Below are 23,482 nucleotides of genomic sequence, written 5' to 3'. Positions count from 1 at the left end.
TTACAAATAATACATTTGCTTCCTGCATACTTTGCAGTGTGTACTATAGTTAAAAAAAACAAAAGTACGCATTACAGTATGGAATGATGACGACTTAACCCTTTCTGGTGTTCGTATCATTTTGTGTTCAGTTACCAAACTAAGGACAGACGCAGATGAAACTGCATTGCGATACGGTTTCTCTTGCCGTGTGTTGTGTGCTATGTATTATTTCAGTGTAGGTAATGTGGATAATTCAAACGCAGCCCTCACTAATAAGCACTGGAATAAACATTTTCTCTCCGTGTTTCTCCTTTAGGGAAACTCTCCACCCGTAGTGGTGAACACAGACACACTGGATGGCTCACCTTATGTAAGTTTTACACACAGAATGCAGATCTTCTTCCGTCTAGAGATAATGAAGGCAAACCTCAGCGTTTGCAACTGTTTAGCATTCCATAACAACCACCTAGCAATGCCCTAGCAACCAACTAAGAGCACCCTAGCTACCGCTCAGAGCGCTTTCGAGAACATATAACAACACCATGGCAACCACCCACATCGCCCTGAGAGTTTTGCAGGAGTAAGCAACATTCATGAAATATAAAATCATAATTACGCGTTACGATCACACTCACTACACACTTTAAGTACAGAATCATGAGCTACAGAGGAGAATTAAAGCTAATGTGATGTCTCCAGGCTGTAATTCTCTCTCTCTCTCTCTCTCTCTCTCTCTCTCTCTCTCTGTGTGTGTATGTGTTGTAGGTAAATGGAGCAGAAGGGGAGATTGAATATGAAGAGATTACGTTGGAAAGGGTAAACTCATGAACAGTTACATAATTACAGTATTAAAAAATCTATTTTTGTAAAATATGAAAAGGCAAATGCTACATTTTCCAGTTTAATAAATTGTTTTTCAAATTAAAACTTTATAAGATTTGAAACATTAGATAATCAGATAATTAATTTATCGTTTTGACATCTCAGAATTTGATAAATAAATACTGAACTGATCAAATTGTAAAGATAATATTTAAGAACATTTTATTTGACTTTTATGGGTATTTGTCTAAAAAAATTGTCCAGTTTTGTGTTAATTGAAACATTTTGGAGTGGTTTTAATGGTTTTAGTTCTTTTTTTGCTCATTTAAAACACTTTAAAAAACATTTATCTTTGGGACAAGCCAAAAATACATCTTTGTGACACAAGAAAATACACCCAACAATTTTTACACATACCCATGAGATGATAAAGGCACTTGTTCTGTATATTGAGACACGTGTATGTATGATTGTATGTATGTATGCGTATGTGTGTTTAGGGGAATTCTGGTCTGGGCTTCAGTATTGCCGGAGGGACTGATAACCCTCATGTAGGAGACGACCCCAGCATCTTCATCACCAAGATCATTCCAGGAGGGGCCGCCGCACAGGACGGCAGACTCAGGTAATACATTTACATCAATACTGATAATTCACCCCAAAATAACTGATTTACCCTCACGTGGTCCGAAACCTGAATCTGTGGAACGGAACAGAAGATTTTTTTAGTGGTTTTGTGTTCATACAGGAAGTCGGAGGGTTTGATGTTGTTTTTCAAGAAAGTCAAACAGGTTTGGAATGACATGAGGGAGAATAAGTAAAACAATTAGTTTCATTTTATCTTCCTATTTGTGAGGACATTGCAGTTTGGCCATCACAAGACAAAACTCTGCACACAAACAGAGTTAAATATCTCGAGGATGTACCAGCGCTGTATTCATAATGCAACCAGCAGGGGTTCCTGCTAACCAATGCAGTTTTTAACACACGCACTCAAATTCACTCAGACACACATTGCAGAAGAAATTAAGCACACAAATATAGCACAGAAGAAAAAGAGAGAAACAGAGGGTGCAAACCATACATCTAGAAAGAACGCACGATTTTCAGATTTGATCCACGGTCACTTGTCATATGTGCTCCTCTCCTCCTGAGTTTCTTTTTATTCCTGATGTCAAATAAAAATTCACCTGCCGCTCTGAATATCCCTCATCACAATCCCAACATTAAAATGTATTTTTATCGTCCCCTCTTAATACATTTGTTGGTTGTCTTGTCGCAGTTTCTACTGTTATTAATAAAATCATTTTTGGGATGAATTTGAACTGACGGAAGAATAAAGCTGGCATAATACCTCTCTCTCTCTCTCTCTCTCTCTGGTCACTTCTGTAATCATTAAAAGCATGAATATGTATGAGCGATTATTTTCAGAAAGCCTTTGTGACAGTCAATCGCAACAACAGCACTTCAACTCCCACTGCGGCGAAATGCGATGTTCAGATGAAATCTGTGTCTGATGTGGTGCTGCGTGTGCATGTGTTTTATACCTTTGTACTAAAAAGAAGCGACAAACATTACAGAAAGCATTTCAATGTGAAGTGTGATGGTCTAATGCGTTCCTTCTTTGTTGAGGATGGAATAAACTTCAACAGTCACTTCATATACAACTAATGCACGGTTTAAAGTTCAAGAGGGTTTATTGCGCTGACATATTTGGAGTTACTTTAATTTTTGTGCGTCACGTTTTCAATAATCATTTCTTGCTTTTATGAAAGAGTCGAAAGACAGTAAAGATAATTTGAAGCACGTTTTAATACCTTAAAGGAGCAGTTCACCTCAAAATAAGGCCCTGTTGACTACATGTGCGATTTGACTTGTTCTTGGCTAAATGTTGACTCGGACATTTACTCGATTATTCAGTTTTATTTACACGGTGCTTTTTACAATTTTGCATTTATGCAGTTACTGTTGTGAAGAGATATAATTATATATAATATCTATTCATAGTACTAATGAGCGGAGCCGATCCTTCCCATATGGAAGCTAAGCAGGTTGCATTGGGCCCCTGCACCACCAGGGGGCCTCCTTGAGGACCGAATCAAAAACACTATAATGTAAACAAAACACGGATTCAACTTTCTGCCTTTGGAGTGTTCTTTTTATGAACTTTACATGAAAATTTCCTTTTTTAATCATGCAGTACATTATTTCTGTTAGTCACTCATTTGATTAGTAAAAAGCCAGATGGTTCCAGAGCCGTGATTATTTACATGTGAATCAAAATGTGAATTTAATTTTATTTTACAGTCAGTTTGAGGTTTTTTGACTTTCAGTTTTAATTCATTTAAGTGTGTTAATTGATTCATTATTTTTATTTCTTATTTCTCTACATAATTGTCAGATTTGTAGCCAAGCTTCTTCTGGCGTGAATTCTAATGTGAAAACTGCCATCATTATAGGTTTCTACCTCTCTCTCTGTTTCTCAGAGTCAATGACAGTATTCTGTTTGTGAATGATGTTGATGTTCGGGAGGTGACACACAGTCAGGCCGTGGAGGCTCTGAAGGAAGCGGGGGCCATCGTCCGCCTCTACGTCCTGCGCCGTAAACCCATCGCTGAGAAAGTCACCGAACTCAAACTCATCAAAGGGCCAAAAGGTTTGATTCCTTTATTTACATTCAATCAAATAAGTTTCAATTACAATATAGATTAAATAAATAAAAGGTAGGTACGGGTGCACTACATATAGTTTTAGTTGAACTAATCTTCATCATCTTTTTCAAATACTTTTCAGAAGTACTTTTGCAGGATGAGTTTTATTGGGAATGTTTTAACACGCTCCTAAACTACAACATTAATATTGATTGAATTATGGGAAGTTTATTTCGCTATGTTTGAGCTTTCATCAAGACGTGTGTCTGTGTCTCAGGTCTGGGTTTTAGTATAGCGGGTGGTGTAGGTAACCAGCACATCCCCGGAGACAACAGCATTTATGTCACAAAGATCATCGAGGGAGGGGCAGCGCATAAAGACGGACGACTACAGATCGGAGATAAAATACTTGCGGTAAGACTACATATATAGATTCATCCAGACCAGAAGTAAAAAAAAAAGAATTATGGGAGCTTGTGTATGATTTAATTTGATCTCACGCATCACTTGAGAGCTGACACCTGCTGGTCAGAGAAGAAACTGCAGGCTTTATACTCAAAGTAAAATTCTTCTTTAAAATCTATCATCTATCATCTCTATCATCTTTGTTTTTACAAACTACAAGAATTCAAAGGAAAACATAGAAATTTCTCACGCCCCAAACAATGTTCAATATTGCTGGACACGATTTTTCTAATCTGTGTTTAACAAACCAAAGGGTGATTTAAAGTGACTTTTTCTTTATCCGAGCCTCTGTGTGTATGTCAATATACCAGGTGAATAATGTGTGTTTGGAGGACGTGATGCATGAAGATGCCGTGGGGGCGCTGAAGAACACGGCAGAGGTGGTCTACCTCAGAGTGGCGAAGCCAAACAACCTGTATCTCACCAACAACTATAACCCACCAGACCTCACAAGCAGTAAGCACACAACACCTCCGTCAATACCGTCACGAAATCTGGTGTGTCAGGAACTGTCCGTTCAGAAAGTTGCAGCTGACTGATGTGTAAAGAGTGTCCCTTATGAAAATGAACCATGTTTTGATTACTATTGGGAAAACTATTGTTTAACATCAGCTGTTATGGTTTAACTAAGGGGTAGGTACGGGCTCGCTTTCCTAACTGTGGCCCCCTGAGGGACTGTTGCGGTATTGCAGTCTTAGGCTAAATGGCCAAATGGTAAAATTTGGTTTAATTTAAAACCTGGTTATGAATGTTATTGCGATGAATTTGTGTAATGAATGTTGCTTCTATAATGTCATGTGTTAACAGAGGTGGAAGAACTAAAGCACGTGCGCACACATTGCCAACAAAACACAGACACGGCTCAGTTTCACTAACCGCGTGCGGTTCATGTCCGGCATCTTTTAGCGCTGGGACCGCTCCATCTATCAGTTTCAAACCATCTCCAAATCCAACGTTATATCCACCGTTTATATAACATTCATCACGGAAATCTAGTGAGCAAACAAACACAGCTGAACTCATTTCATGCCTCAGGGTGTTAACTTAAACAAATGATTTTGCTTCAACAAACTTGATGATACACACCAAACCAGCTGAGACATAAACTTGGTCTTTGATAAATTGAGACGCCATATTGATTTTGTGTGTGTTTGTTTTACTCTCCAGCGTATTCTCCGCACATGGACTCAGACCTTGGACATCCAAACTACCTGGGCTCGGATTACCCACAAGCCCTCACTCCCACCTCACCAAGCCGCTTTTCTCCTGTCCTGCACAGCATCATGGGAGATGATGACTTACCCAGGTAACAGGAAAGCAAAGCGTTAGTTCCTGCACATTCAGCTTCAATCGTCATCTTTGATAAAAAAACGGTTGTCCGGCACGGAATAAAACACTTGTTTATAATAACGTTTATGGCCATAATGCACTTGTAACCCACTGCTTCGTGGGGCTTATTGCTTATGGTTTCATAAAATAAAGTACAGTACATAAAGGGATATTTAGGCTATGTAATGCGGTCACTGACCGTTTTATAAACACAATTTTCTTCAAAATGAAAACGTCTGTCTTCCTCCTGTCAGGGATCCGAGGCGTGTTGTGATCCACAGAGGATCGACGGGTTTGGGCTTTAATATAGTCGGAGGAGAGGATGGCGAGGGAATCTTCATCTCGTTCATCCTGGCAGGAGGTCCTGCAGATCTGAGCGGTGAACTCCGCAAGGGAGATCAGATCCTGAGCGTGAGAACATGCAAACACACATTCTGTGCAATAGTTACATAAGGAACGAGCATAAATCACAGATGATGGTAAACTCAGATATGCTTTAGTAACAGACACAGTAAAGCAACATCATTTATATGAATGTGATGTTGGAATGTTGAGTTTCTTGATGTATCAATGTTGCTTAATATTTTCATGTAATGTTTACATACATTTTTGAAATTTTTGATACATAATATGAATGATTTGATATAATATTTTGATGTAAACCTCAATGCAACCCAATTGTTTTCATAAATATATCATTTGCACTACAGAAGTTTTCAGTAGTGTTTTTAATAGAAAAGCATTGATGTTGCTCTTGTTATGATATAATATGCGAGATGATGAATATTATGATATTACTGTTGTAATGTGTGATCTGTGTGTGTGTGTGTGTGTGTGTCAGGTGAACGGTGTGGATCTGCGAGCAGCTACACACGAACAAGCGGCGGCTGCGTTAAAGAACGCAGGACAAACTGTGACCATCATCGCCCAGTACAGACCAGAAGGTCAGAACCCATCACATACAGAGTTATACGCGGCTTCATATTTGCCAGGTTTCTGTTATTGGCAGGTGTGGTGGAATTTACACTTCCGCTCAAAAGTTATAAGGGATGCTTCACCAAAAAATGTCATCATTTACTCACCTTCGAGTTGTTGCAAATGTGTATAAAAATATTTGTTAGAATGCTTATAACTAGACAGATTTTGCCCCCCGTTGACTCCCATAGTAGGAAAAAATACAATGGTAGTCAAAAGTTCCCCAGAACTGTTTGCCGTCCTAGATTCTTCGAAATGTCTTCAAAAAGTATTTTTTCCTACTATGGGAGTCAATGGGGGACAAAATCTGTCTGGTTATAAGCGTTCTTCCAAACATCTTTCTCTGTGTTGATCAGAACAAACACATTTATATACATTCGGAACAACAAGGTGATCTGCGTTATTCAGTCCAAGTCATTGATTTCAAACATACGTATATTAAATAAACGTGTACTTTTGTAAAAACAAAATTGTATACACACATAATTCAACTGACGGACGAGGTCTAATGTGGCGTGTGGTGTTTGCTGATGTCTGTGTTTGTTAACAGAGTACAGTCGATTTGAAGCAAAGATTCATGACCTCAGAGAGCAGTTAATGAACAGCAGTATGGGCTCAGGAACCACAACATTACGCAGTAACCCCAAAAGAGGACTTTACATCAGGTGAACACACACACATACAATCAACTAGCGTATTCACAAAAAAAACGATTTTAAAGTCCCAGTGAAATAAAAACTGACTGCTTTTTTTAATGAAACAATGCAGCGTTTATTGTAAATAGTTTATCAATGTGGGTCATTCTCCTTTTTTTGTGGCTTCATAATCTCGTTAAAATCTGAAAATGCACTTCCTTCCTGTGATGACTATCCATCGACGTATGTTAGACGGTTTGGGCGGAGCATCCGTTAACTCCTCCCCTTCAATTGTCAATTTGCTGCCAGTTCCATTTCAAAATGCAACTGCTGTTTTTATACTTCCAATCAAATCGCAGAGAAAGATGAAAGCGATGCCCACTATTTTTAGTCAAAATACGGAAGTTAAAATGATCGCAACTTCCGGTTCACGTGGAGTTTAAAGCTGCAATTCGTAACTCCTCTTTATCGCCATCTCTGTTTGAAACATCGAATTGCAGTGTATTTTCTTGCACTTGTGAAGTCAAATGACATGAAAATTACATTTAAAACTAAATCGTACCCGACCAACTTATAAATCCTTTTTATAAGTCTGTGTAGTGAATCACGTAAAGGTTATTTTACCAGTAAAGTAAAGTAATTTTTTTTATTAAGTTGTAACTTTGAAAACGGAATCTTTCCGAAACGATTTATCTCTGAATGAAACATGTGATGCAGTAAAGTCATGTGACACATTCCTGGACCTGAATTTTTACTTAAAACGAACATCATTGCAGTTTACAGAAAGCAGTCTGATTTTCACGCTTCTTCCTTTGATGTTCCTTCTTTTCAATCTCTCTTTGACTGCTCTTCTCATTTTTCCATGACTTTGCGGTTTGGCAGGGCTCTGTTTGACTATGATAAGACAGCAGACTGTGGGTTTTTGAGTCAGGCCGTGGGCTTTAAGTTTGGAGATGTGCTTCATGTTCTGGATTGTGGTGATGAGGAGTGGTGGCAGGCCTGCAGATTCAGCCCACAGGGGGAGGAGGAGGAGGTCGGCTTCATCCCCAGCAAGAGGAGGTGCGGATAAGTGTGTCTCGTGTGTTGTCTTTGAACAGAATCATATTCATATACGTTTCTTACGTTTTCATACTTTTATTCTTCACGTTTTATTAATAATGCTAGCACAAATTCACCATAAAATCTTGAAATGATGGTGATGAAGCAAATTCAAATTCTCCATAACATATTTACACTCAAAATGAAACCCATCTAACGTTCTATAAGAGTTCTCTCGAAGTTAAAAGAAAACATTCTAGCAGTAACATTAATCAACATGTCATGTTCTAAAAATATCAATGTAAAACAATTCATGTTTTAAATGTATTTAGTGAAATTTCACATTTGAGCTCTAAATTCAAACATCAGCAAATGACGTTTTCTCCTCTTACAATCTTTCTTCTCTGTTTTTCAAGAGTTGAGAGGAAAGAGTGGTCACGTTTGAAGTCAAAAGAAAGGGTGAGTATCCTACTAATATAAAAACACTCTTTGTCTCTCGTTCTGGGGGTGCGTTTCCCGAACAACGACATATCTCGCTAGTTAACCACAATAGTACGATGCATTGTTTGAGAAACTAACAAGCTAGTCACGACTGTTTCCGAAAACATAGTAACTTTGTCGCTCATCTGTCGTTTGAACCACTTTAGTTCAACTATACAGTTGATGACATCACATAAGGGGGTGGAGTAATACTCTGGTTATCAGTACGATTTAATGTCTTACTATTGCTGGAAATAACGTACGTTGCATCTGAAAACTATTTTTGTTATCGTATTTTTGCTCTCTGTTGTTTTATTTCAGGATATTTAACTCATTCATAAGTTTCCTCCTACGTCACGCCGCCCAGGGATTCCCCAGGGTCCTAGAGCACGGAGGCTCAGGCACATGTGCACTTTAAAAAAAAATAAACTAAAAGATGTCAAATCGAATTTGTTCGCACCCCTGAACGAAAACACCACATTTTCTGTACATCACTTTAAAAACCTAGGGCTTGTCTCCTTTTGTTGTGTGTTTGTGTCATATTAAAACATTGTGGTCATTGTAGGTTCTGCGTTACAGTTATTACTGTATTTTTATAGCATGTGTACTATGATGCCTTCATTCATATTCTCATAAATTAAAAAAATGATTTCTATAACTTTATAGTTTTTGCTGTGAACTTAAACTTAAATGATAATATGAATATTTTCATTTCAACCTGACTTTTCTCAATTTCAATGCATTGTGTGTTTGACAGGACCGAACTCGAGACAGTACACTATCCCAGGGTGAGTTACAGCATTACAGTCATTATTGCCATGTACTGTATACAATAAAACAAATGAGGTTACATTCACGTGTTTGGTTTCTTTTAGGACGAGAAGAGCCAGTACGGAGTTATGAGACAGTCGCACAAGTCGAAGGTTAGATTACTCTGATGACTCACTGTGTGTCATTTAGATGACATGAAACCTCAGGAAAGGATTCAAGCACCCTAATTAGTCAACAGACAAATAGTGCTCCACACATGAGGTTACGGTAGCATGTTGCTAAGCTAATGACTTGATACTCATATTAGCTCAAAAATAATATATTTGTTACATTTAGTGTGGTGTCTATGATGACTAAAAAAGCTCCCTAGGTAGGCAGCTCACATGCATTTGGGACCAAACCAAGGATTACTGTTTTCCAATTTCAGTTTATTTATATTTAATAATATTTTGAGTTAGCTTATTATATTATATTATATTAGAATTATATTTTTGGTTTTCTTATAAATTCTAAAAACAAATTGTGATTTTTAGCAATATATATTTTATATATCGATATAAAGGTTTAATTTATTTTCTTAATGTTTTAGTTTTAACTTTGTTTATTTCCACATAATTGATGTCTTGGTTTGAATTTATTTCAGTTCAAGCATTTCAAATATTTTTTATTTTAACATTTTAGTTTATTTTAATTGATTCTAATGTTCATTTGATTATAAATACATACATACACATATATTTTAATTAAGTTGTATTTTTAATTGAGATTTGTTTATTTTTTATCTTAGTGCAAGTGCAATGACGTTTTTATTTTATTGCATTTTTATATAAAATTTTTCATTTTCCCTCTTTAGTGCACTACGCGAGACCGATCATTATTCTGGGCCCCGTGAAGGACCGAGTGAACGACGACCTGCTGTCTGAATTCCCAGACAAGTTTGGATCTTGTGTCCCTCGTAAGTATCGGTCGACTAGTTTCGTGCATATTGAGTTCTGGGAAGATTCTACATTCAAAAGCAAACAAAATATCAGCTTCCTCGCGTACAAAAGAAGTTATTTATAACACACCCAGCACGTGTAACGTGTAACTGATATACCATTCACACGTGATGATGTCACGACTGTCTTCTCAGATACGACGAGACCGAAGCGCGAGTATGAGGTGGATGGACGCGACTACCACTTTGTGTCGTCTCGAGAACAGATGGAGAAAGACATTCAGAACCACCGATTCATCGAGGCGGGCCAGTACAACAGTCACCTGTACGGTACCAGCGTTCAGAGCGTGCGAGAGGTGGCCGAACAGGTCCGAACAAACCTCAAGATATAAAGATAAACCTTGCGTGTCCGTGTTGCGAATCCTTATCTCTCTTCGTGTTTGTGAGCAGCAGGGGAAACACTGCATTCTGGACGTGTCCGCGAACGCTGTCCGTAGGCTACAGGCAGCACAGCTTCATCCGATCGCCATCTTCGTTCGGCCTAAATCACTGGAGAACGTCCTGTACGTACCAAAGTCTACAATAACAAACACATAAGCATGAAAACAAAACTGACCCTATTTGATGTAACACACACCTCTGGCTTCATTTTGATGGATTTATCAATTTATCCAGAGAGATCAACACCCGTCTGACTGAAGAGCAGGCCAGGAAAGGAATGGACCGCGCTGTTAAACTGGAGCAAGATTTCCTCGAGTGCTTTTCTGGTAAGATGGTCTTTCAGATCAGAAGCGTATTTATTACGGTGCAAAAATGATAAAGTTGTTTAAAACAACTTAAATATCCTAATTTAACTGAGGCCTAGTCCTGTCTAAAACCGTCCCTTAATGTTTTCAGTTGGGCTGTCATACGTTTAATCACAATTAATCGCATTTAGAATAAACAATGTTACACGTTACAGCTCTTGTAATTCTTCTGACGTTAAAGATGTTTTCATAACTCTTTTCTGCCTGTGTCACAGCCATCGTGGAGGGTGACAGTTTCGAGGAGGTGTATCACAAGGTTAAAACTGTGATCGAGGAGCAGTCAGGGCCTTATATCTGGATTCCCACCAGGGAGCGTCTGTGAGCACCTCACTCCGTTACCGTTTGGCCTACCTGTCCTGGACTTCTGAGCTGCGTCTCGTCGAGATCACGAGAAACAGACAGAGAGAGCGAAAGAGAAGAAGACGTCACGGAGGCACCCGGAAACGGCGGCGCGGAGCGACACAGGAGCCGTCCGCACCGCACCCGCCTCATTTCCTCTTCTGGCTTTCTGACTTCCTGTTTCCGCTTGAAACTTCCTTCTTCTGTCTTTCTCTTTCTCTGTTTCTCTCTGAATAACGTCCTCCTCCACAGGACGGGTGAGCTGTTTTTACCCTCACGAACAGGGACATTTTGTATATTGTCGGATTCCCTCTCCCGTCTGTCGCCGGAGAGACGGGCGACCGCCTTGGCTTTTACCGGAACGAGACGTTCGAGAGCTCGTTTCACACACCTAAAGCTGAATGGAACTGAATTATTATCAAAGTATATTTATCGGTATCAATAATGCTCTGAAAATCTTCAATATCAAAGATGTTGTGACTCCTCAGAGACCGGCTTTCACTCGGTCGCACACGCAGATATCCGCTACAAGGGCATTTGATTCCTTTCAGACATTTTTACGCGCTTGGTTCGTGCTTCCTGACATCCAGGAGGTGCCGGGACGATTGCCTCAGTCCGTCGAATGTTCCCCTCACATAGTTTGCAGCTCATCGCAGTGAATGGATATCAAAGAGAGACCACGCAGAGTGTGATTTGTATCCTGCACGACACGCGCTTGATATTCTGGGTTACGTTTTTTTCCGTTTTCTCTGGTTCATATGTAAACGATGCACATTTAGACACATTCAAACACGCGCACGTGTTCTGTAAAGCCGCCTTTCGTTCAGATCTTCTCGCAGTAGCCAGATTGACGATTCCTTCCAGATGAAATTCACATTCCGATTTCCGAGAGACTCCAGGCTGCTCTTTAATGTGCAATATCTTCAGCGTTTGTTCTTCCATGTTACCTCTTATGACGGAAAGCGTTTTAATCGTACTCGAATTAAAAATGTTTGTAGGTTTTTCCCTCACATCAGATTTATGTCGATGATGGCTATGTTCACATTGCAAAACTGCCCAATTTGTACACGAATCCGATTTTTTTTGGTGAGGTTGTTTCATCGGACGGCCATTGTTTCTTTAGATATTTATTCTTATGAGTATAACTGGAAATATTACAAACCACCGGTCGGTTCTGATGCTCACACAGTGAACCCAATAAGAAGGAAAAATCACATACTGTATGAGATCTCTTTAATATCTCAGTTATTTCTAATAGACATCAATGAGATTAAATGGAGAGCAAATGGAAACTCGTCTGCGTCTCAGATATTTCTCTTGAGTAAAATAATCTGACAAATGTGTCCGTCATTAGAGTTTCAGAAGAGATGTCATTGTGTCAAACTGAGCTCAGATTTGTCAAGTCTTTAATAATCAAAAGTCAATATTATTGAAGATGTCAAACATTTCTCAACGAATGCAGATCATTGACCATCTACAATCTACATTCATTTCACTCCTCGTGGATTTCTCGCTTGTGTCTGTTTGTATCTAAGCAATTTTAAGAGAAACATCTGAGACGCAACTCAGAGTTCCATCCAATCTTGTGCATTTTCCTCTCGGACGTTTTATTTCTGCAGTTTGCCCCTGTTGCTAGATGTCATAAAAACATCACGATGGGGCAGAAATGCATGTGTATCGTGTCAAAATGAACCTGTGTGCATGCATTTAAATCATATAAATTGCAATTCAGTACATTATAAACAATTCTTGCGTAGTGTCTGATTTTCGAAGGGCTCTCAAAGCGTGACACGTGTTTGTTTTCCTTTCGAAGTGATTGGTCACGTGGGTTATACGGCTCAAGTGATTGGCTCCAGTGTACCTTAAAGATGGACACCGTTTGCTCCGTCGGACAAAAGAAAATCTGATTTGGGTCACAGTCAGTTCCCGTGTGAACATAGCCTTAATGTCCATTCATTCACATCCCAAAACTCACACACACGCGTACACGAGTCCTATAAGGAAAATGTACAGTGGGTTTCATACTAGAGTATATATGAGATTGACTATTGGAATCAATCCGGTGTGTGGCGGCTGTGTGGATGTATCGGTGCACATTAGTTTCTAATGATGCTGGTTTTTATTGGAATACGATTGTGGGTTCGATCGGCTAGAGAAGGAATCAGCTTAGCCATTCGCCTCCAACTATCTTTACCGTTTCCGAGCTAATTTTACCCAGAGTCCTGTGAGGGCGAGCTCACTTTCGCTCTGTATGACATGAGAATGACAGAATGATAAATTGGCTTTTTTGCCCTTTTGTGTGGTGACAGTTACACGGTAGAAATCGATCCAGCGCTTCGAGGCCGTCACACTCTCGAGGACGGAAATGACGGCGGGTCCGGAGCTTGACCTACAGCTGACGTGTTCAGTGTGATTTCATGTAAATCAATGCCATGAACTGTGATGTTTTTACCACGGTGGTACCACGGAGACGTTTAAAAACAGGCACAATATTTGTGTGCGCGCGTGTCAGGATAACAAGACAAAAGGAAAAACATTTGCACTTATTAACGGAGAGATTTCATGAGAATAGATGAACATGAAAACAGGACTAGAGAGATCTGGTGAGCTTTTTTTTTACTTTCACTATTTCCTTTGGATTTTTGCGTTTGACTTTCGATAGTTAGTGTATTTGGAGTGCAGTGACAGTTTTTTAATTTATGGATTTTATATGGTTTGTTTATTCAGTTGTTTACGGCTTTGTTTACATCAGGGTTTTGAGCAAAGACTTTTGCTGTGGTTTCCTAACAGGGGCTGCACACAATCAATGTGATCGACTGAAAGCGAGAAATTACTGTGAAATTTAAAAAAGAAAAAGATGAAACCTGCACGCGAGTTCACACACTGATATTTTAAACATAACCCATACATTTCCAAAGTCGTAGTATTATTGGCTACATGAAACAAGACAAATGAGAACATATCTTGCATTCTGTACGAGCTACACGCACACGCGCGCACACACACACACACACACACAAAATGTATTACAAAGAAAAATATATGACTTCACTTACTAGAATGAATTATGAGTTGATGCTTATTTATTTATTTATTTGAAAGGATCAAATGTATTTTATCAATTTGTATTTGCCATAACATATTATTCTAACTATCCTGAACAGATTGAACATATTGCTTTTATTTTAAAAAAGATTAACTATGAAAATACAACAACGCCATCTAATGCAAAAGTATATTTAAATGATTTATCTCAAAAGAGAGATTTACCAATGACAGTATAAAAATGTTGAATTTCAGTGAGATGCTTGTTGTAAATTAGCTACGAAAATAATAAACTACTTATGTTAAAGAGCATTGTGTAGTGGTGTGAATGATGGACAGTAACAGCATCCATATATTTAAGATGACGTACCGTTGTTTGTCTAGGGGTGTAATAATACACTGAGTTCACAGTATGATAGTATCACAATATGATGAACAACATTTAGGAAATGAAACTGATATATTTCCAAAGCTTTGAAGGAATCGTTCACCTTCAAAATGAAAATTCTGTCATCATTTACTCTCCCTGTTGTCATTTTAAACCCGTGTGATTTTCTTTCTCCTGCAAAGCACGAATGCAGATGTTTTGATAAATGTTGTTAACCAAAACACCGTCGGTCCCCCTTGACTTTTATGCATGAACCCAAAACCAATGCGAGTCAATAGGGTACCAACATGTTTCCAAATATCCAGAAGAAAGTCATTTGAAATGACAATAATAATGACTGAATTTTCCTTTTAAAGGTGAACGATTTGTTGTGTATACAACTAAAAGAATTCGAAACATTTAAGGTTCAAGTGAATCTTCTGTATGCAAGTAAAGATTGAATTGTCGACATTTGGCAGCTCAACCAATTTGACTGAACACACGTGATACTGTAGAAATATAGCTTTTTTTGTATTTCGATATATCATTACACCCCTATTTATTGCATAGTCTATTAATTGTATGCATTTCTGCATAGAGGATACTGTGTATTTGCTCAAATATGCAGCATAAAACTGAACACACGGCATAAACAAACACACACAAATATATATTCTGTATATTGTACTGTATATGTCTGACTTGTGCTTCCATTTCCAGAGGGCTGGATTCACAAAACTGTTCGTAAGACAAAAAATATGATTGTTCTTAAGAATTTATGGGACGTTTGTAAGAATGATTCTTCTTGAAGTTATCAAATATTTTCATAAAGAATATATTCCGTGTTTTTATAAGAATAAAATGAGATATGCTTTGTAAATCAACCTTAAGAAATAAAATGAAGAACTGGCGTTTTTTCAGGAATACAAAACATTTCAATTCAAGAAAAAATACGGGAGGCCTGAAGTTAAGAAGGATTTTCTTCTCAAGAATGTTTTGTGAATCCGGCCCCAGATTTGTAACATCTCTCTTTTTACTGGACGGCCAAAAGGTAAGAAGTTCTCCACCATGTTAAAATAGAAAATTCAAGATAGATAGTAAATCTTATACTCTTTGTATTCCAAAATCTCTCAAGCATCCTGTGAATAACAAATTGGCTGTAATGCAGTCGCCAGCAGGGGGCGCCACCGCTTCTCCCGTCACACTCACACTGTCCAGAACTTGCCAACCTCTGTCAAGACCTCTGATAGAAAAGCAAAGACTGATCATTCTCTCAGCCAGCTTTCGTGCAGTGCATCATGGGAGTTTTTGTATAAAACAGTATTGTTACAAAAATGTGTGTTACGCATTCGCTCTTGTTACTGCGCTTAAAATACGTACACTTCAAATTCAGTTGGTAAAGTATAAGCAAAGTTCAAGTACTTTTAAGTGCACTTAATATATTAAGTAGTCCTACTAAACTTGTAAGTGTGCTATTTCAATACTTGTGATTAAAGTAGCTTTTTGTGTTTATAAAAGTGTACTCGTAAGTGTATTTCAAGTGTAACAGTTGTAAGCTTTAAGTACGTTTCCTGAAAAGCCCATCAAGTGTATTTCTGATAAAGTACTGATTTTATTTATAGCACACTTGAATAAACTTTCAAGGGCTTTCTTTATATTCGAACCAAGTTAAAATAAGAAAATAACTGTACACAGTTTTGCTGTGCAAACTGATGTGTTAAAGCTTAATGTATATGTAGAGTCTATGTCTCTCTCTCCATCGTCCACAGGGGTCGCACCCTCTTCCTGTGAGGAAGCCAAACAACAAAGATGCTTCCTTACCGCCCTGATATACAGTAACCTGCGTTTGAGAGGTTTTTGCTGCAGATGACCTTCAGGGCAGAACAGACACACAATTATTGAAAAAATGTGGCGCTCATTCCTATCAGTGCAGTCAAACACACACATGAAAACACAGCGTGTCATGTGAAACTCAGGTGTGTGTATGCGTGTGCGTGTGAATGCCAGCTGTAGGAGCGGTGAGAAAATCATTTGGTGAGAAAAGTGTGAAGGACAGGTTAGACGTGTGTGTGTGTGTTACCTGTGGGAAGCGTTCAGACCATCATTAGCTTTATTTATCAGCTATGGCTGTCAGAAGGCATCCGGTCATGCTTTTCAATAAGAGTAAATGTGAATGAAACAGCGAGAGAGATCCAGAGAGATGGTGACGCTGTTCAAGAGTTGGAAAAGAAACAGAAGAGCAACGAGTGAGAAAGCACTGATTTATTTCCAACAGGAACGGGGAAATTGATCTTAAATTATTGATGCTGGTATTTCCTTTCGGTCCGTATGTGCTTTTACTAGTTCTGAGTTCTCAAGGATTGATCCCAAATAAAGGATTCATCCCACGTCATCAATTAATATGTAGAAAACAATGTCATGTATTCAAACATAAAAGTGATGCTAGGGGTGATGGTAATATACAATAAATAAAATTCAGATTAGAACTATAATATTATAATAATATAACATTTGTGCCCATACTGAGTATTGTGATTATTTAGGAGTACATACGTTTTAAGAATCGGAAACTGAAAGTCATTTTAATTTTAATTTTGACAGACAAAGCTAAACTAACAGACCATAATTGAGAATGATGAATGTCTACATGGAAATTAAAATGAACTTGAAAAAGCAGCCATAGCAATAAAAAAGCATTGTATGTCAGCGTACAATATATTTATAGGAAAATAAATGGCAGGATTTATTTTAAAGGATAGTTCCAAAGATGAAAATTATCTTCACCTTCACGTAATTCCAATCGTATGACTTTCTTTCTTCTGCAGAACACAAAACGTTGGTAACCACTCAACACTGAACCCCACTGACATTACATGAACACAAAACCACTGAGACATTTTATTTTACAATCCTCTGAAGAAAGAGTCACGCTTATGTTTACATTTCCACAAATTGATGACAGAATGTTTATTTTTTACTGAACTATTCCTTTAACTGTTCATAATATTCCATTCTTACTGCAAACATGCCATGATTTGTACATGCCGTTCACTTGCATTGGTTACAATAGTGAATTGTGAAGTGAGGGGCTGTGCTGTTCTGTTGCAACATTCTTGAAAATATCTTCGTTTGTGTTCTGCAGAAGAAAGAAAGTCATACAGGTTTGAAATGACAAGAGGGAGATTAAATGATGACAGATTGTTCATTTTGATGGTGATTCTCCTCCAAGGTTCTTACTCGTGGTCTTAGAGGTGAAAGGGAACCTTCCAGCACACACATTCTCACAAACTCACAGTTTCCAGTGCCTTGTGATAGGGTCATCTGCCCATTGTCCGAAACAGGAAATAGGTCATGCAGTGTGAACGGTGTTGGGGGGGGGTGGACGACGGTGTGTGTGTGTGAGGGAAGGAACTGCACCACTGGCCATTCTTTGGATGATCTCACAACTTACAAGCTTGTAAAAATGAAACATCTTCTATAGCTGTGCAATTCAGCAAATAACCCTCTTATCCCACGGCCAGTCAGTCTGAGAAGAGTTGTTGTGTTGAGTTTAAAACAGCTTTTAAAAGAAATGAAATCCATCCATCCATCTATCTTTCCATTTATCTCTCTATCTGTCCGTCCGTCCGTCCATCCATCCATCCATCCATCCATCCATCCATCCATCCATCCATCCATCCATCCATCCATCCATCCATCCATCCATCCATCCATCCATCCATCCATCCATCCATCCATCCATCCATCCATCCATCCATCCATCCATCCATCCATCCATCCATCCATCCATCCATCCATCCATCCATCTATCTATCTATCTATCTATCTATCTATCTATCTATCTATCTATCTATCTATCTATCTATCTATCTATCTATCTATCTATCTATCTATCTATCTATCTATCTATCATCTACCATCCATCTATCCATCTATCTTTCCATTCATCTCTCTATCTGTCCGTCCATCCGTCCATCCATCCATCCATCCATCCATCCATCCATCCATCCATCCATCCATCTATCTATCTATCTATCTATCTATCTATCTATCTATCTATCTATCTATCTATCTATCTATCTATCTATCTATCTATCTATCTATCTATCTATCTATCTATCTATCTATCTATGTATGCATAATTTCTCATCATGAACTAGTAGAACGATTATTATTCATAGCTTGGTTTCAGGTTGTTGTAGTCAGAATGGGGTCAGTACAGAACAGCGGTGTGTTGTGTGTAATCCTGCAGGGATGGTGAAACACACACTGTGGTCTCTTATGGATCATTAGACAGGTCTGTTATTGATACTTCCCACCCCAGATGCGATTTAAACCGTAAGCTTTGACAGTGCACATGTGTGTGATTCTTATCATATCTGACTATGGCACGTACACACACTCACATACGGCTCCACTACACCTCGCCATCCCGGCTGGTCACCATGGCAACAGAGCATTTTCATGTGTGGTCTCCATTGTAATGTCCCTAATTAAAATGGGTCCGGTTGGGTGTAAGCCCAAGTATGATGCGGCATATGTTTAAAGCCCAGTAAGGAAAATCGTACGTGTTGAGTTAACTTCAGTGCAAGTGCATAACTCCAACAAAAAATATTTACATAATATTTAGATGACATTGCCTAGAACAGGGTGAAACTGGCTCATGCAAAGCAAAATTGAGATAACAGGGTAAACTTTGGCATCGTTTTGAGCTTATCTTAACATTTGTATTGTTTTCATGTCTTTGTTGGACTTACAACTAATTTTTAAACAATATAAAGCCATAAAAATTATGTTAAAATTGCTGTAAAGATTTTCACTCTTTTCAAATTATAAGCAACATAGACACCATGTGCATACAGGCGTGGGAAAAATAAGAGACCATTTCAAAAGAGTTTCCTCATGTGTCTAGGTGTTTAGGTAAAAGGGTCTTTTATGTTTTATTCTGTAAACTACTAACAACATTTCTACCAAATTTCTAATAAAAATTGTTTTTCTATTTGCCTTTATTTGCAGAAAATTAAAACAGGTGAAAATAACACAATTACATTTAGCAGACGCTTTTATCCAAATAACAGAAAAGATGCTCTGTGTTTTTTCAGACATCAAATACTGCAAAGAAAACAAGTTCATATTCACTTTTAATCAAAACATTAACATTTCTACATGTATTCAGGAAAAGTTCAAAAAACAGTTTTTGTGATAACCTGGATTTTTATCACAGTTTCCATGTGTCTTGTCAGTCTTGCGCATTGCTGCTCATGAGGCGTAACACTTCACAAGAAGGTGCTATTTGTTAACAATTAGTTAATGGATTAGCTAACATGAACTAACAATGAACAAAACTTCTACAGTATTTTTTTATATTAATTCATGTTAATTTGAACATTTACTAATACATTATTGAAATTAAAAGTTGTCACTTTTAACATTAGTTAATCCATCATGAACTAACAAGAATAACTGTATTGACATGAACTAACATTAACAAGGATGCATAATGCTGAAAAACTAAATCTTTCATTGTTAGCTAATAGCTCCGTATTGTAAAGTGTTAGCGAAACATTTGTGAAATAGGAGATAAAACAAGTTTATCTTAAACAAATATAAAAGTCTGAAGTTGAAAAATGATTAATTGCATCTTCCCAAACAGACCCAAACACCACACAAGGGCTACTTATGGCATTTTGTGATAAAAGGCGTAGTTCAAAGTATTTATGTGACCTAATCGGCTTATTAAACATAAGTATCAGACTGTACACACCGTATTAAAGAAAGCTAATCTATCAGTCATTTAAAAAACAATTTAGCCGACACTTTCATTCAAAGTTGACTTATTACTGTGGGACTTATTGACCACAAAACACCAAGAGCCTTCCCAGAACCTCAAAACTCCAATGTTATTGGTTGGTAATGTAATTCCTGGGAGAAAGATTTTCATCAGTCCAGTGAAAAAACAAAGTCGCTCCAACAATGAGCCGAGAAAGATGTAGTTGCAGAGTTCAAAAGAAATTTGGTGTTGTGCTTATGGCGTTGTGGTTGGGTTACGTCCCATTTCAGATTTACCGCCCTTAAATATCACATAAAACAGGTTAATCATGACATGTATGCTTTCTTCCTGTACGCCGGTGGTTTCTTGATGACAAAAAGATATGCATTGGAATTTTTTGTCGACTCAAAACTACAGTGAGACGACAGACAGTAAGACGGCAAAAATGCAATTCTGACATACGAGTAGCTACAGCACATCCCAGATGAAACAGTAGCTGCTGGCACAATTAAAAGCTTTAGGGTGTGATCGATTCTAACTGGTTTAACTGGCCACTTTGAGTAGCTGTGAGAATGGGGGGAGGTCATCATCATCATTATTATTGGCTGAAATTAATTCATAGATTATAAAGTTACACAAAGTTCACTGTGTACGGAATAAAGAAGAATACGTGTTTTGACTGTAGGAAACTATATCAGTGGATGTTTTTATTCATCTCGTCCCTGGTGTAGGTCGCACTGTAGACATTCGCTCTCTCTTCGGGTCTTCACACCGGCTTTCTCCTCAGACGCGTTTGTCATTATCACACTCTTCACACTTTTTGGGGCAACACACACCTTACAGTCACCATAAGGAAAGAGAGAGATTTCACCCAGCAGCAGAGCACAGACTGGATTTTTACTATTTATTTAGCTTTTAAAATGTAATGTATGTCTCTTTGTATACAGTAGGATGGAACTGAATTTATTGGGGTTGTAAAAACGTGTGAGTTGGTTGGTATGAAGGGGTTAAGAAGAAAGAAGTCATTTCAGAGGTTCAGCATTATTACATTTTAATGTGAGATTACAAAGCCAAACATTTGTATGATTTGGAATGACGTGCTCCAGTGAGTCGCTCACAATAAGACCAAGAATGTGTATTAAGAAAATAAATAAGGAACATTTTGATGTTGACTTCAAGAGCTTCATGCGTGTGTGTTTGGACATGTCTGGGATTAGGTCCGATTCAAAGCACGGTACATACCCTTTGGACCAATTTACCCCTCAAAAAGCACAGGTTTTAATGGGGGACAGGCTCAGACATGGGCTTGGTTTTTATCCCATGCACTTGTGTTTGGTTTTAAATGTTTTTCTGGCCTTTTAATAGATTTAAATTCACTTTTAATTAACATTTGAACTCGAATAGTCTAGTCTAACATTGCAGCGAGGTTCTCGATTATGTACACTATAAAAAAGGTTATTTTCATACATCGTTGGGCCAAAAATGGACAGACCCAACAGTGGGGTTAAATTCAGATTATGGTTATGCAGCATTTGACCCAACAATGAGTTAAAGCAACCTAAAATAAAGTTAAATATGTTAGTTTATAACCCAACAGTTGGGTTTGTCCATTTTTTACCCAATGCTGGGTTAAACAACGACACATTTTTTTGTACCATTGTCCTAAAATGTACGTGGTGTTAATGTCATATTTCAAGGTACTTGTGTCAGTATCACCACATTACGTTTTGTAAGTTCTCCAAGGTACTGCAAACTAAGAATACTACGGCAATATGATGGTACCATATAAAAATAAACATGAGAGTACCATACTTATGTCCTATGGTATGCTATTCTAACTATCAGAGGTCCCAAATAGGCTCACACATTTAAACCCATCATTTTGATATTTTGGGTCATTTCCAATTATGAATACTTAACAGCCAGATAAAATGTATATAAAATGTTGTTCATCTATAGATGTATCGTATTGATGCATTATTGCAAAAAGAAGAACTTCACACACACATTATGACCCTCACATCTATCACCCTCATGCGCATTGAAAGACAAAAACATGTTTTTTTGCCTCCCTATCCAGTGGCTCGTCTCTCGACGGCCCTCACACCCTCTGCCCGCAAGCTTTTCAGCTCTGCCACAGCTCCTTCGTGTCCTTCCTGCTCCAGCTAATGGTTTACAGTAAGAAGACAAGTGCTCGAATTAGCATGACAAGAATGGGAGTCAATGTGCAACCCTTGTGCCAAATAACATGGCAATCCACATAGGTGCGATAAAGGGGAATCCAGAGATGCATTAGCATTGGAATCAAAGGGGGTGAAAAGCTCCCCGTGTGTGGTTTCATCTTACTTGTAAAAGAAAAAGGGGGTTTTGACAGCCTGTTTGACGCTCCTGTGCTCTGATTTAAAGATGGCCGTTGCTCTGGGTCTTGAGAAGCTGATCAAAGCAGTGATAAGTCATTGCTGTCGCACAAAAATGTACCGTGGTAAAGTGATAGTATTACAGTATTACTTCAAAAAGTTAAAAATAGCCCAACAAACCAAACCCGTTGACATGTTTTATGTTAGTTAACCACACAGCCGGACGTTGTTTAACTATCGTTTTTTGGTAGCAAAACTATAAAACATGTTAAATAGACTTATCTATAATTAAACAAAATTTGGGTTGATGGGACATTTCTTGACCTAAGATAACCTAAATTCACCCAAATTTCCCGCTTACATTACTTAATGATTACTACGGTCACTATTTAACAAATAATAATGATCAATCGTCAAAAAACACACTTTCATTCTAATAAAACCACGGTTCCTTTTCCTAAAAATGACTACAATACTTTGAAAAAATGACTTACGGATATGTCACAAACTAAAGACAATCGAACTGAACATTACTTGATCTCTTGCCTGCAGGTGCTTTGGATGCAAAACTGGCGTTTTGTCCAAATTAAAAGTTCACGTACACGTAATTAAACTGTTATTTGTATAAACAATGATTGCATAACGTTAACATTAACGAACACCGGGGAAAAAAGCGCAAACGAAGAACGCGTTAGTTTCAACGCACCGGTTTG

At 38.1% G+C, this 23,482-nt stretch overlaps 1 protein-coding gene across 1 annotated transcript in view; it reads left to right on the top strand.

Moving 5' to 3' along the window:
* Nucleotides 1-11,213, top strand: part of dlg4a (discs, large homolog 4a) — a gene marked incomplete at both ends in the record, with an annotated part of 69,536 nt that extends 58,323 nt beyond the window's left edge. The window contains 18 exons of the mRNA XM_079447612.1: nt 748-798; nt 1,305-1,429; nt 3,291-3,460; nt 3,733-3,869; nt 4,232-4,376; nt 5,088-5,226; nt 5,504-5,660; nt 6,091-6,193; nt 6,775-6,889; nt 7,742-7,918; nt 8,314-8,356; nt 9,135-9,165; nt 9,253-9,300; nt 10,002-10,103; nt 10,281-10,453; nt 10,536-10,648; nt 10,761-10,852; nt 11,107-11,213. Coding sequence (XP_079303738.1) covers nt 748-798; nt 1,305-1,429; nt 3,291-3,460; nt 3,733-3,869; nt 4,232-4,376; nt 5,088-5,226; nt 5,504-5,660; nt 6,091-6,193; nt 6,775-6,889; nt 7,742-7,918; nt 8,314-8,356; nt 9,135-9,165; nt 9,253-9,300; nt 10,002-10,103; nt 10,281-10,453; nt 10,536-10,648; nt 10,761-10,852; nt 11,107-11,213 — 2,028 coding nt within the window. The remainder of the gene's footprint in view (nt 1-747; nt 799-1,304; nt 1,430-3,290; nt 3,461-3,732; nt 3,870-4,231; nt 4,377-5,087; nt 5,227-5,503; nt 5,661-6,090; nt 6,194-6,774; nt 6,890-7,741; nt 7,919-8,313; nt 8,357-9,134; nt 9,166-9,252; nt 9,301-10,001; nt 10,104-10,280; nt 10,454-10,535; nt 10,649-10,760; nt 10,853-11,106) is intronic.
* Nucleotides 11,214-23,482: the final 12,269 nt, after the last annotated feature.

Source organism: Barbatula barbatula (assembly GCF_947034865.1).
Source record: "Barbatula barbatula genome assembly, chromosome: 2".
In the NCBI taxonomy this organism is placed as follows: Eukaryota; Metazoa; Chordata; class Actinopteri; order Cypriniformes; family Nemacheilidae; genus Barbatula; species Barbatula barbatula.
Note: the sequence above shows the minus strand (reverse complement) of the source record. Positions and strands in the feature narration are given on the sequence as shown.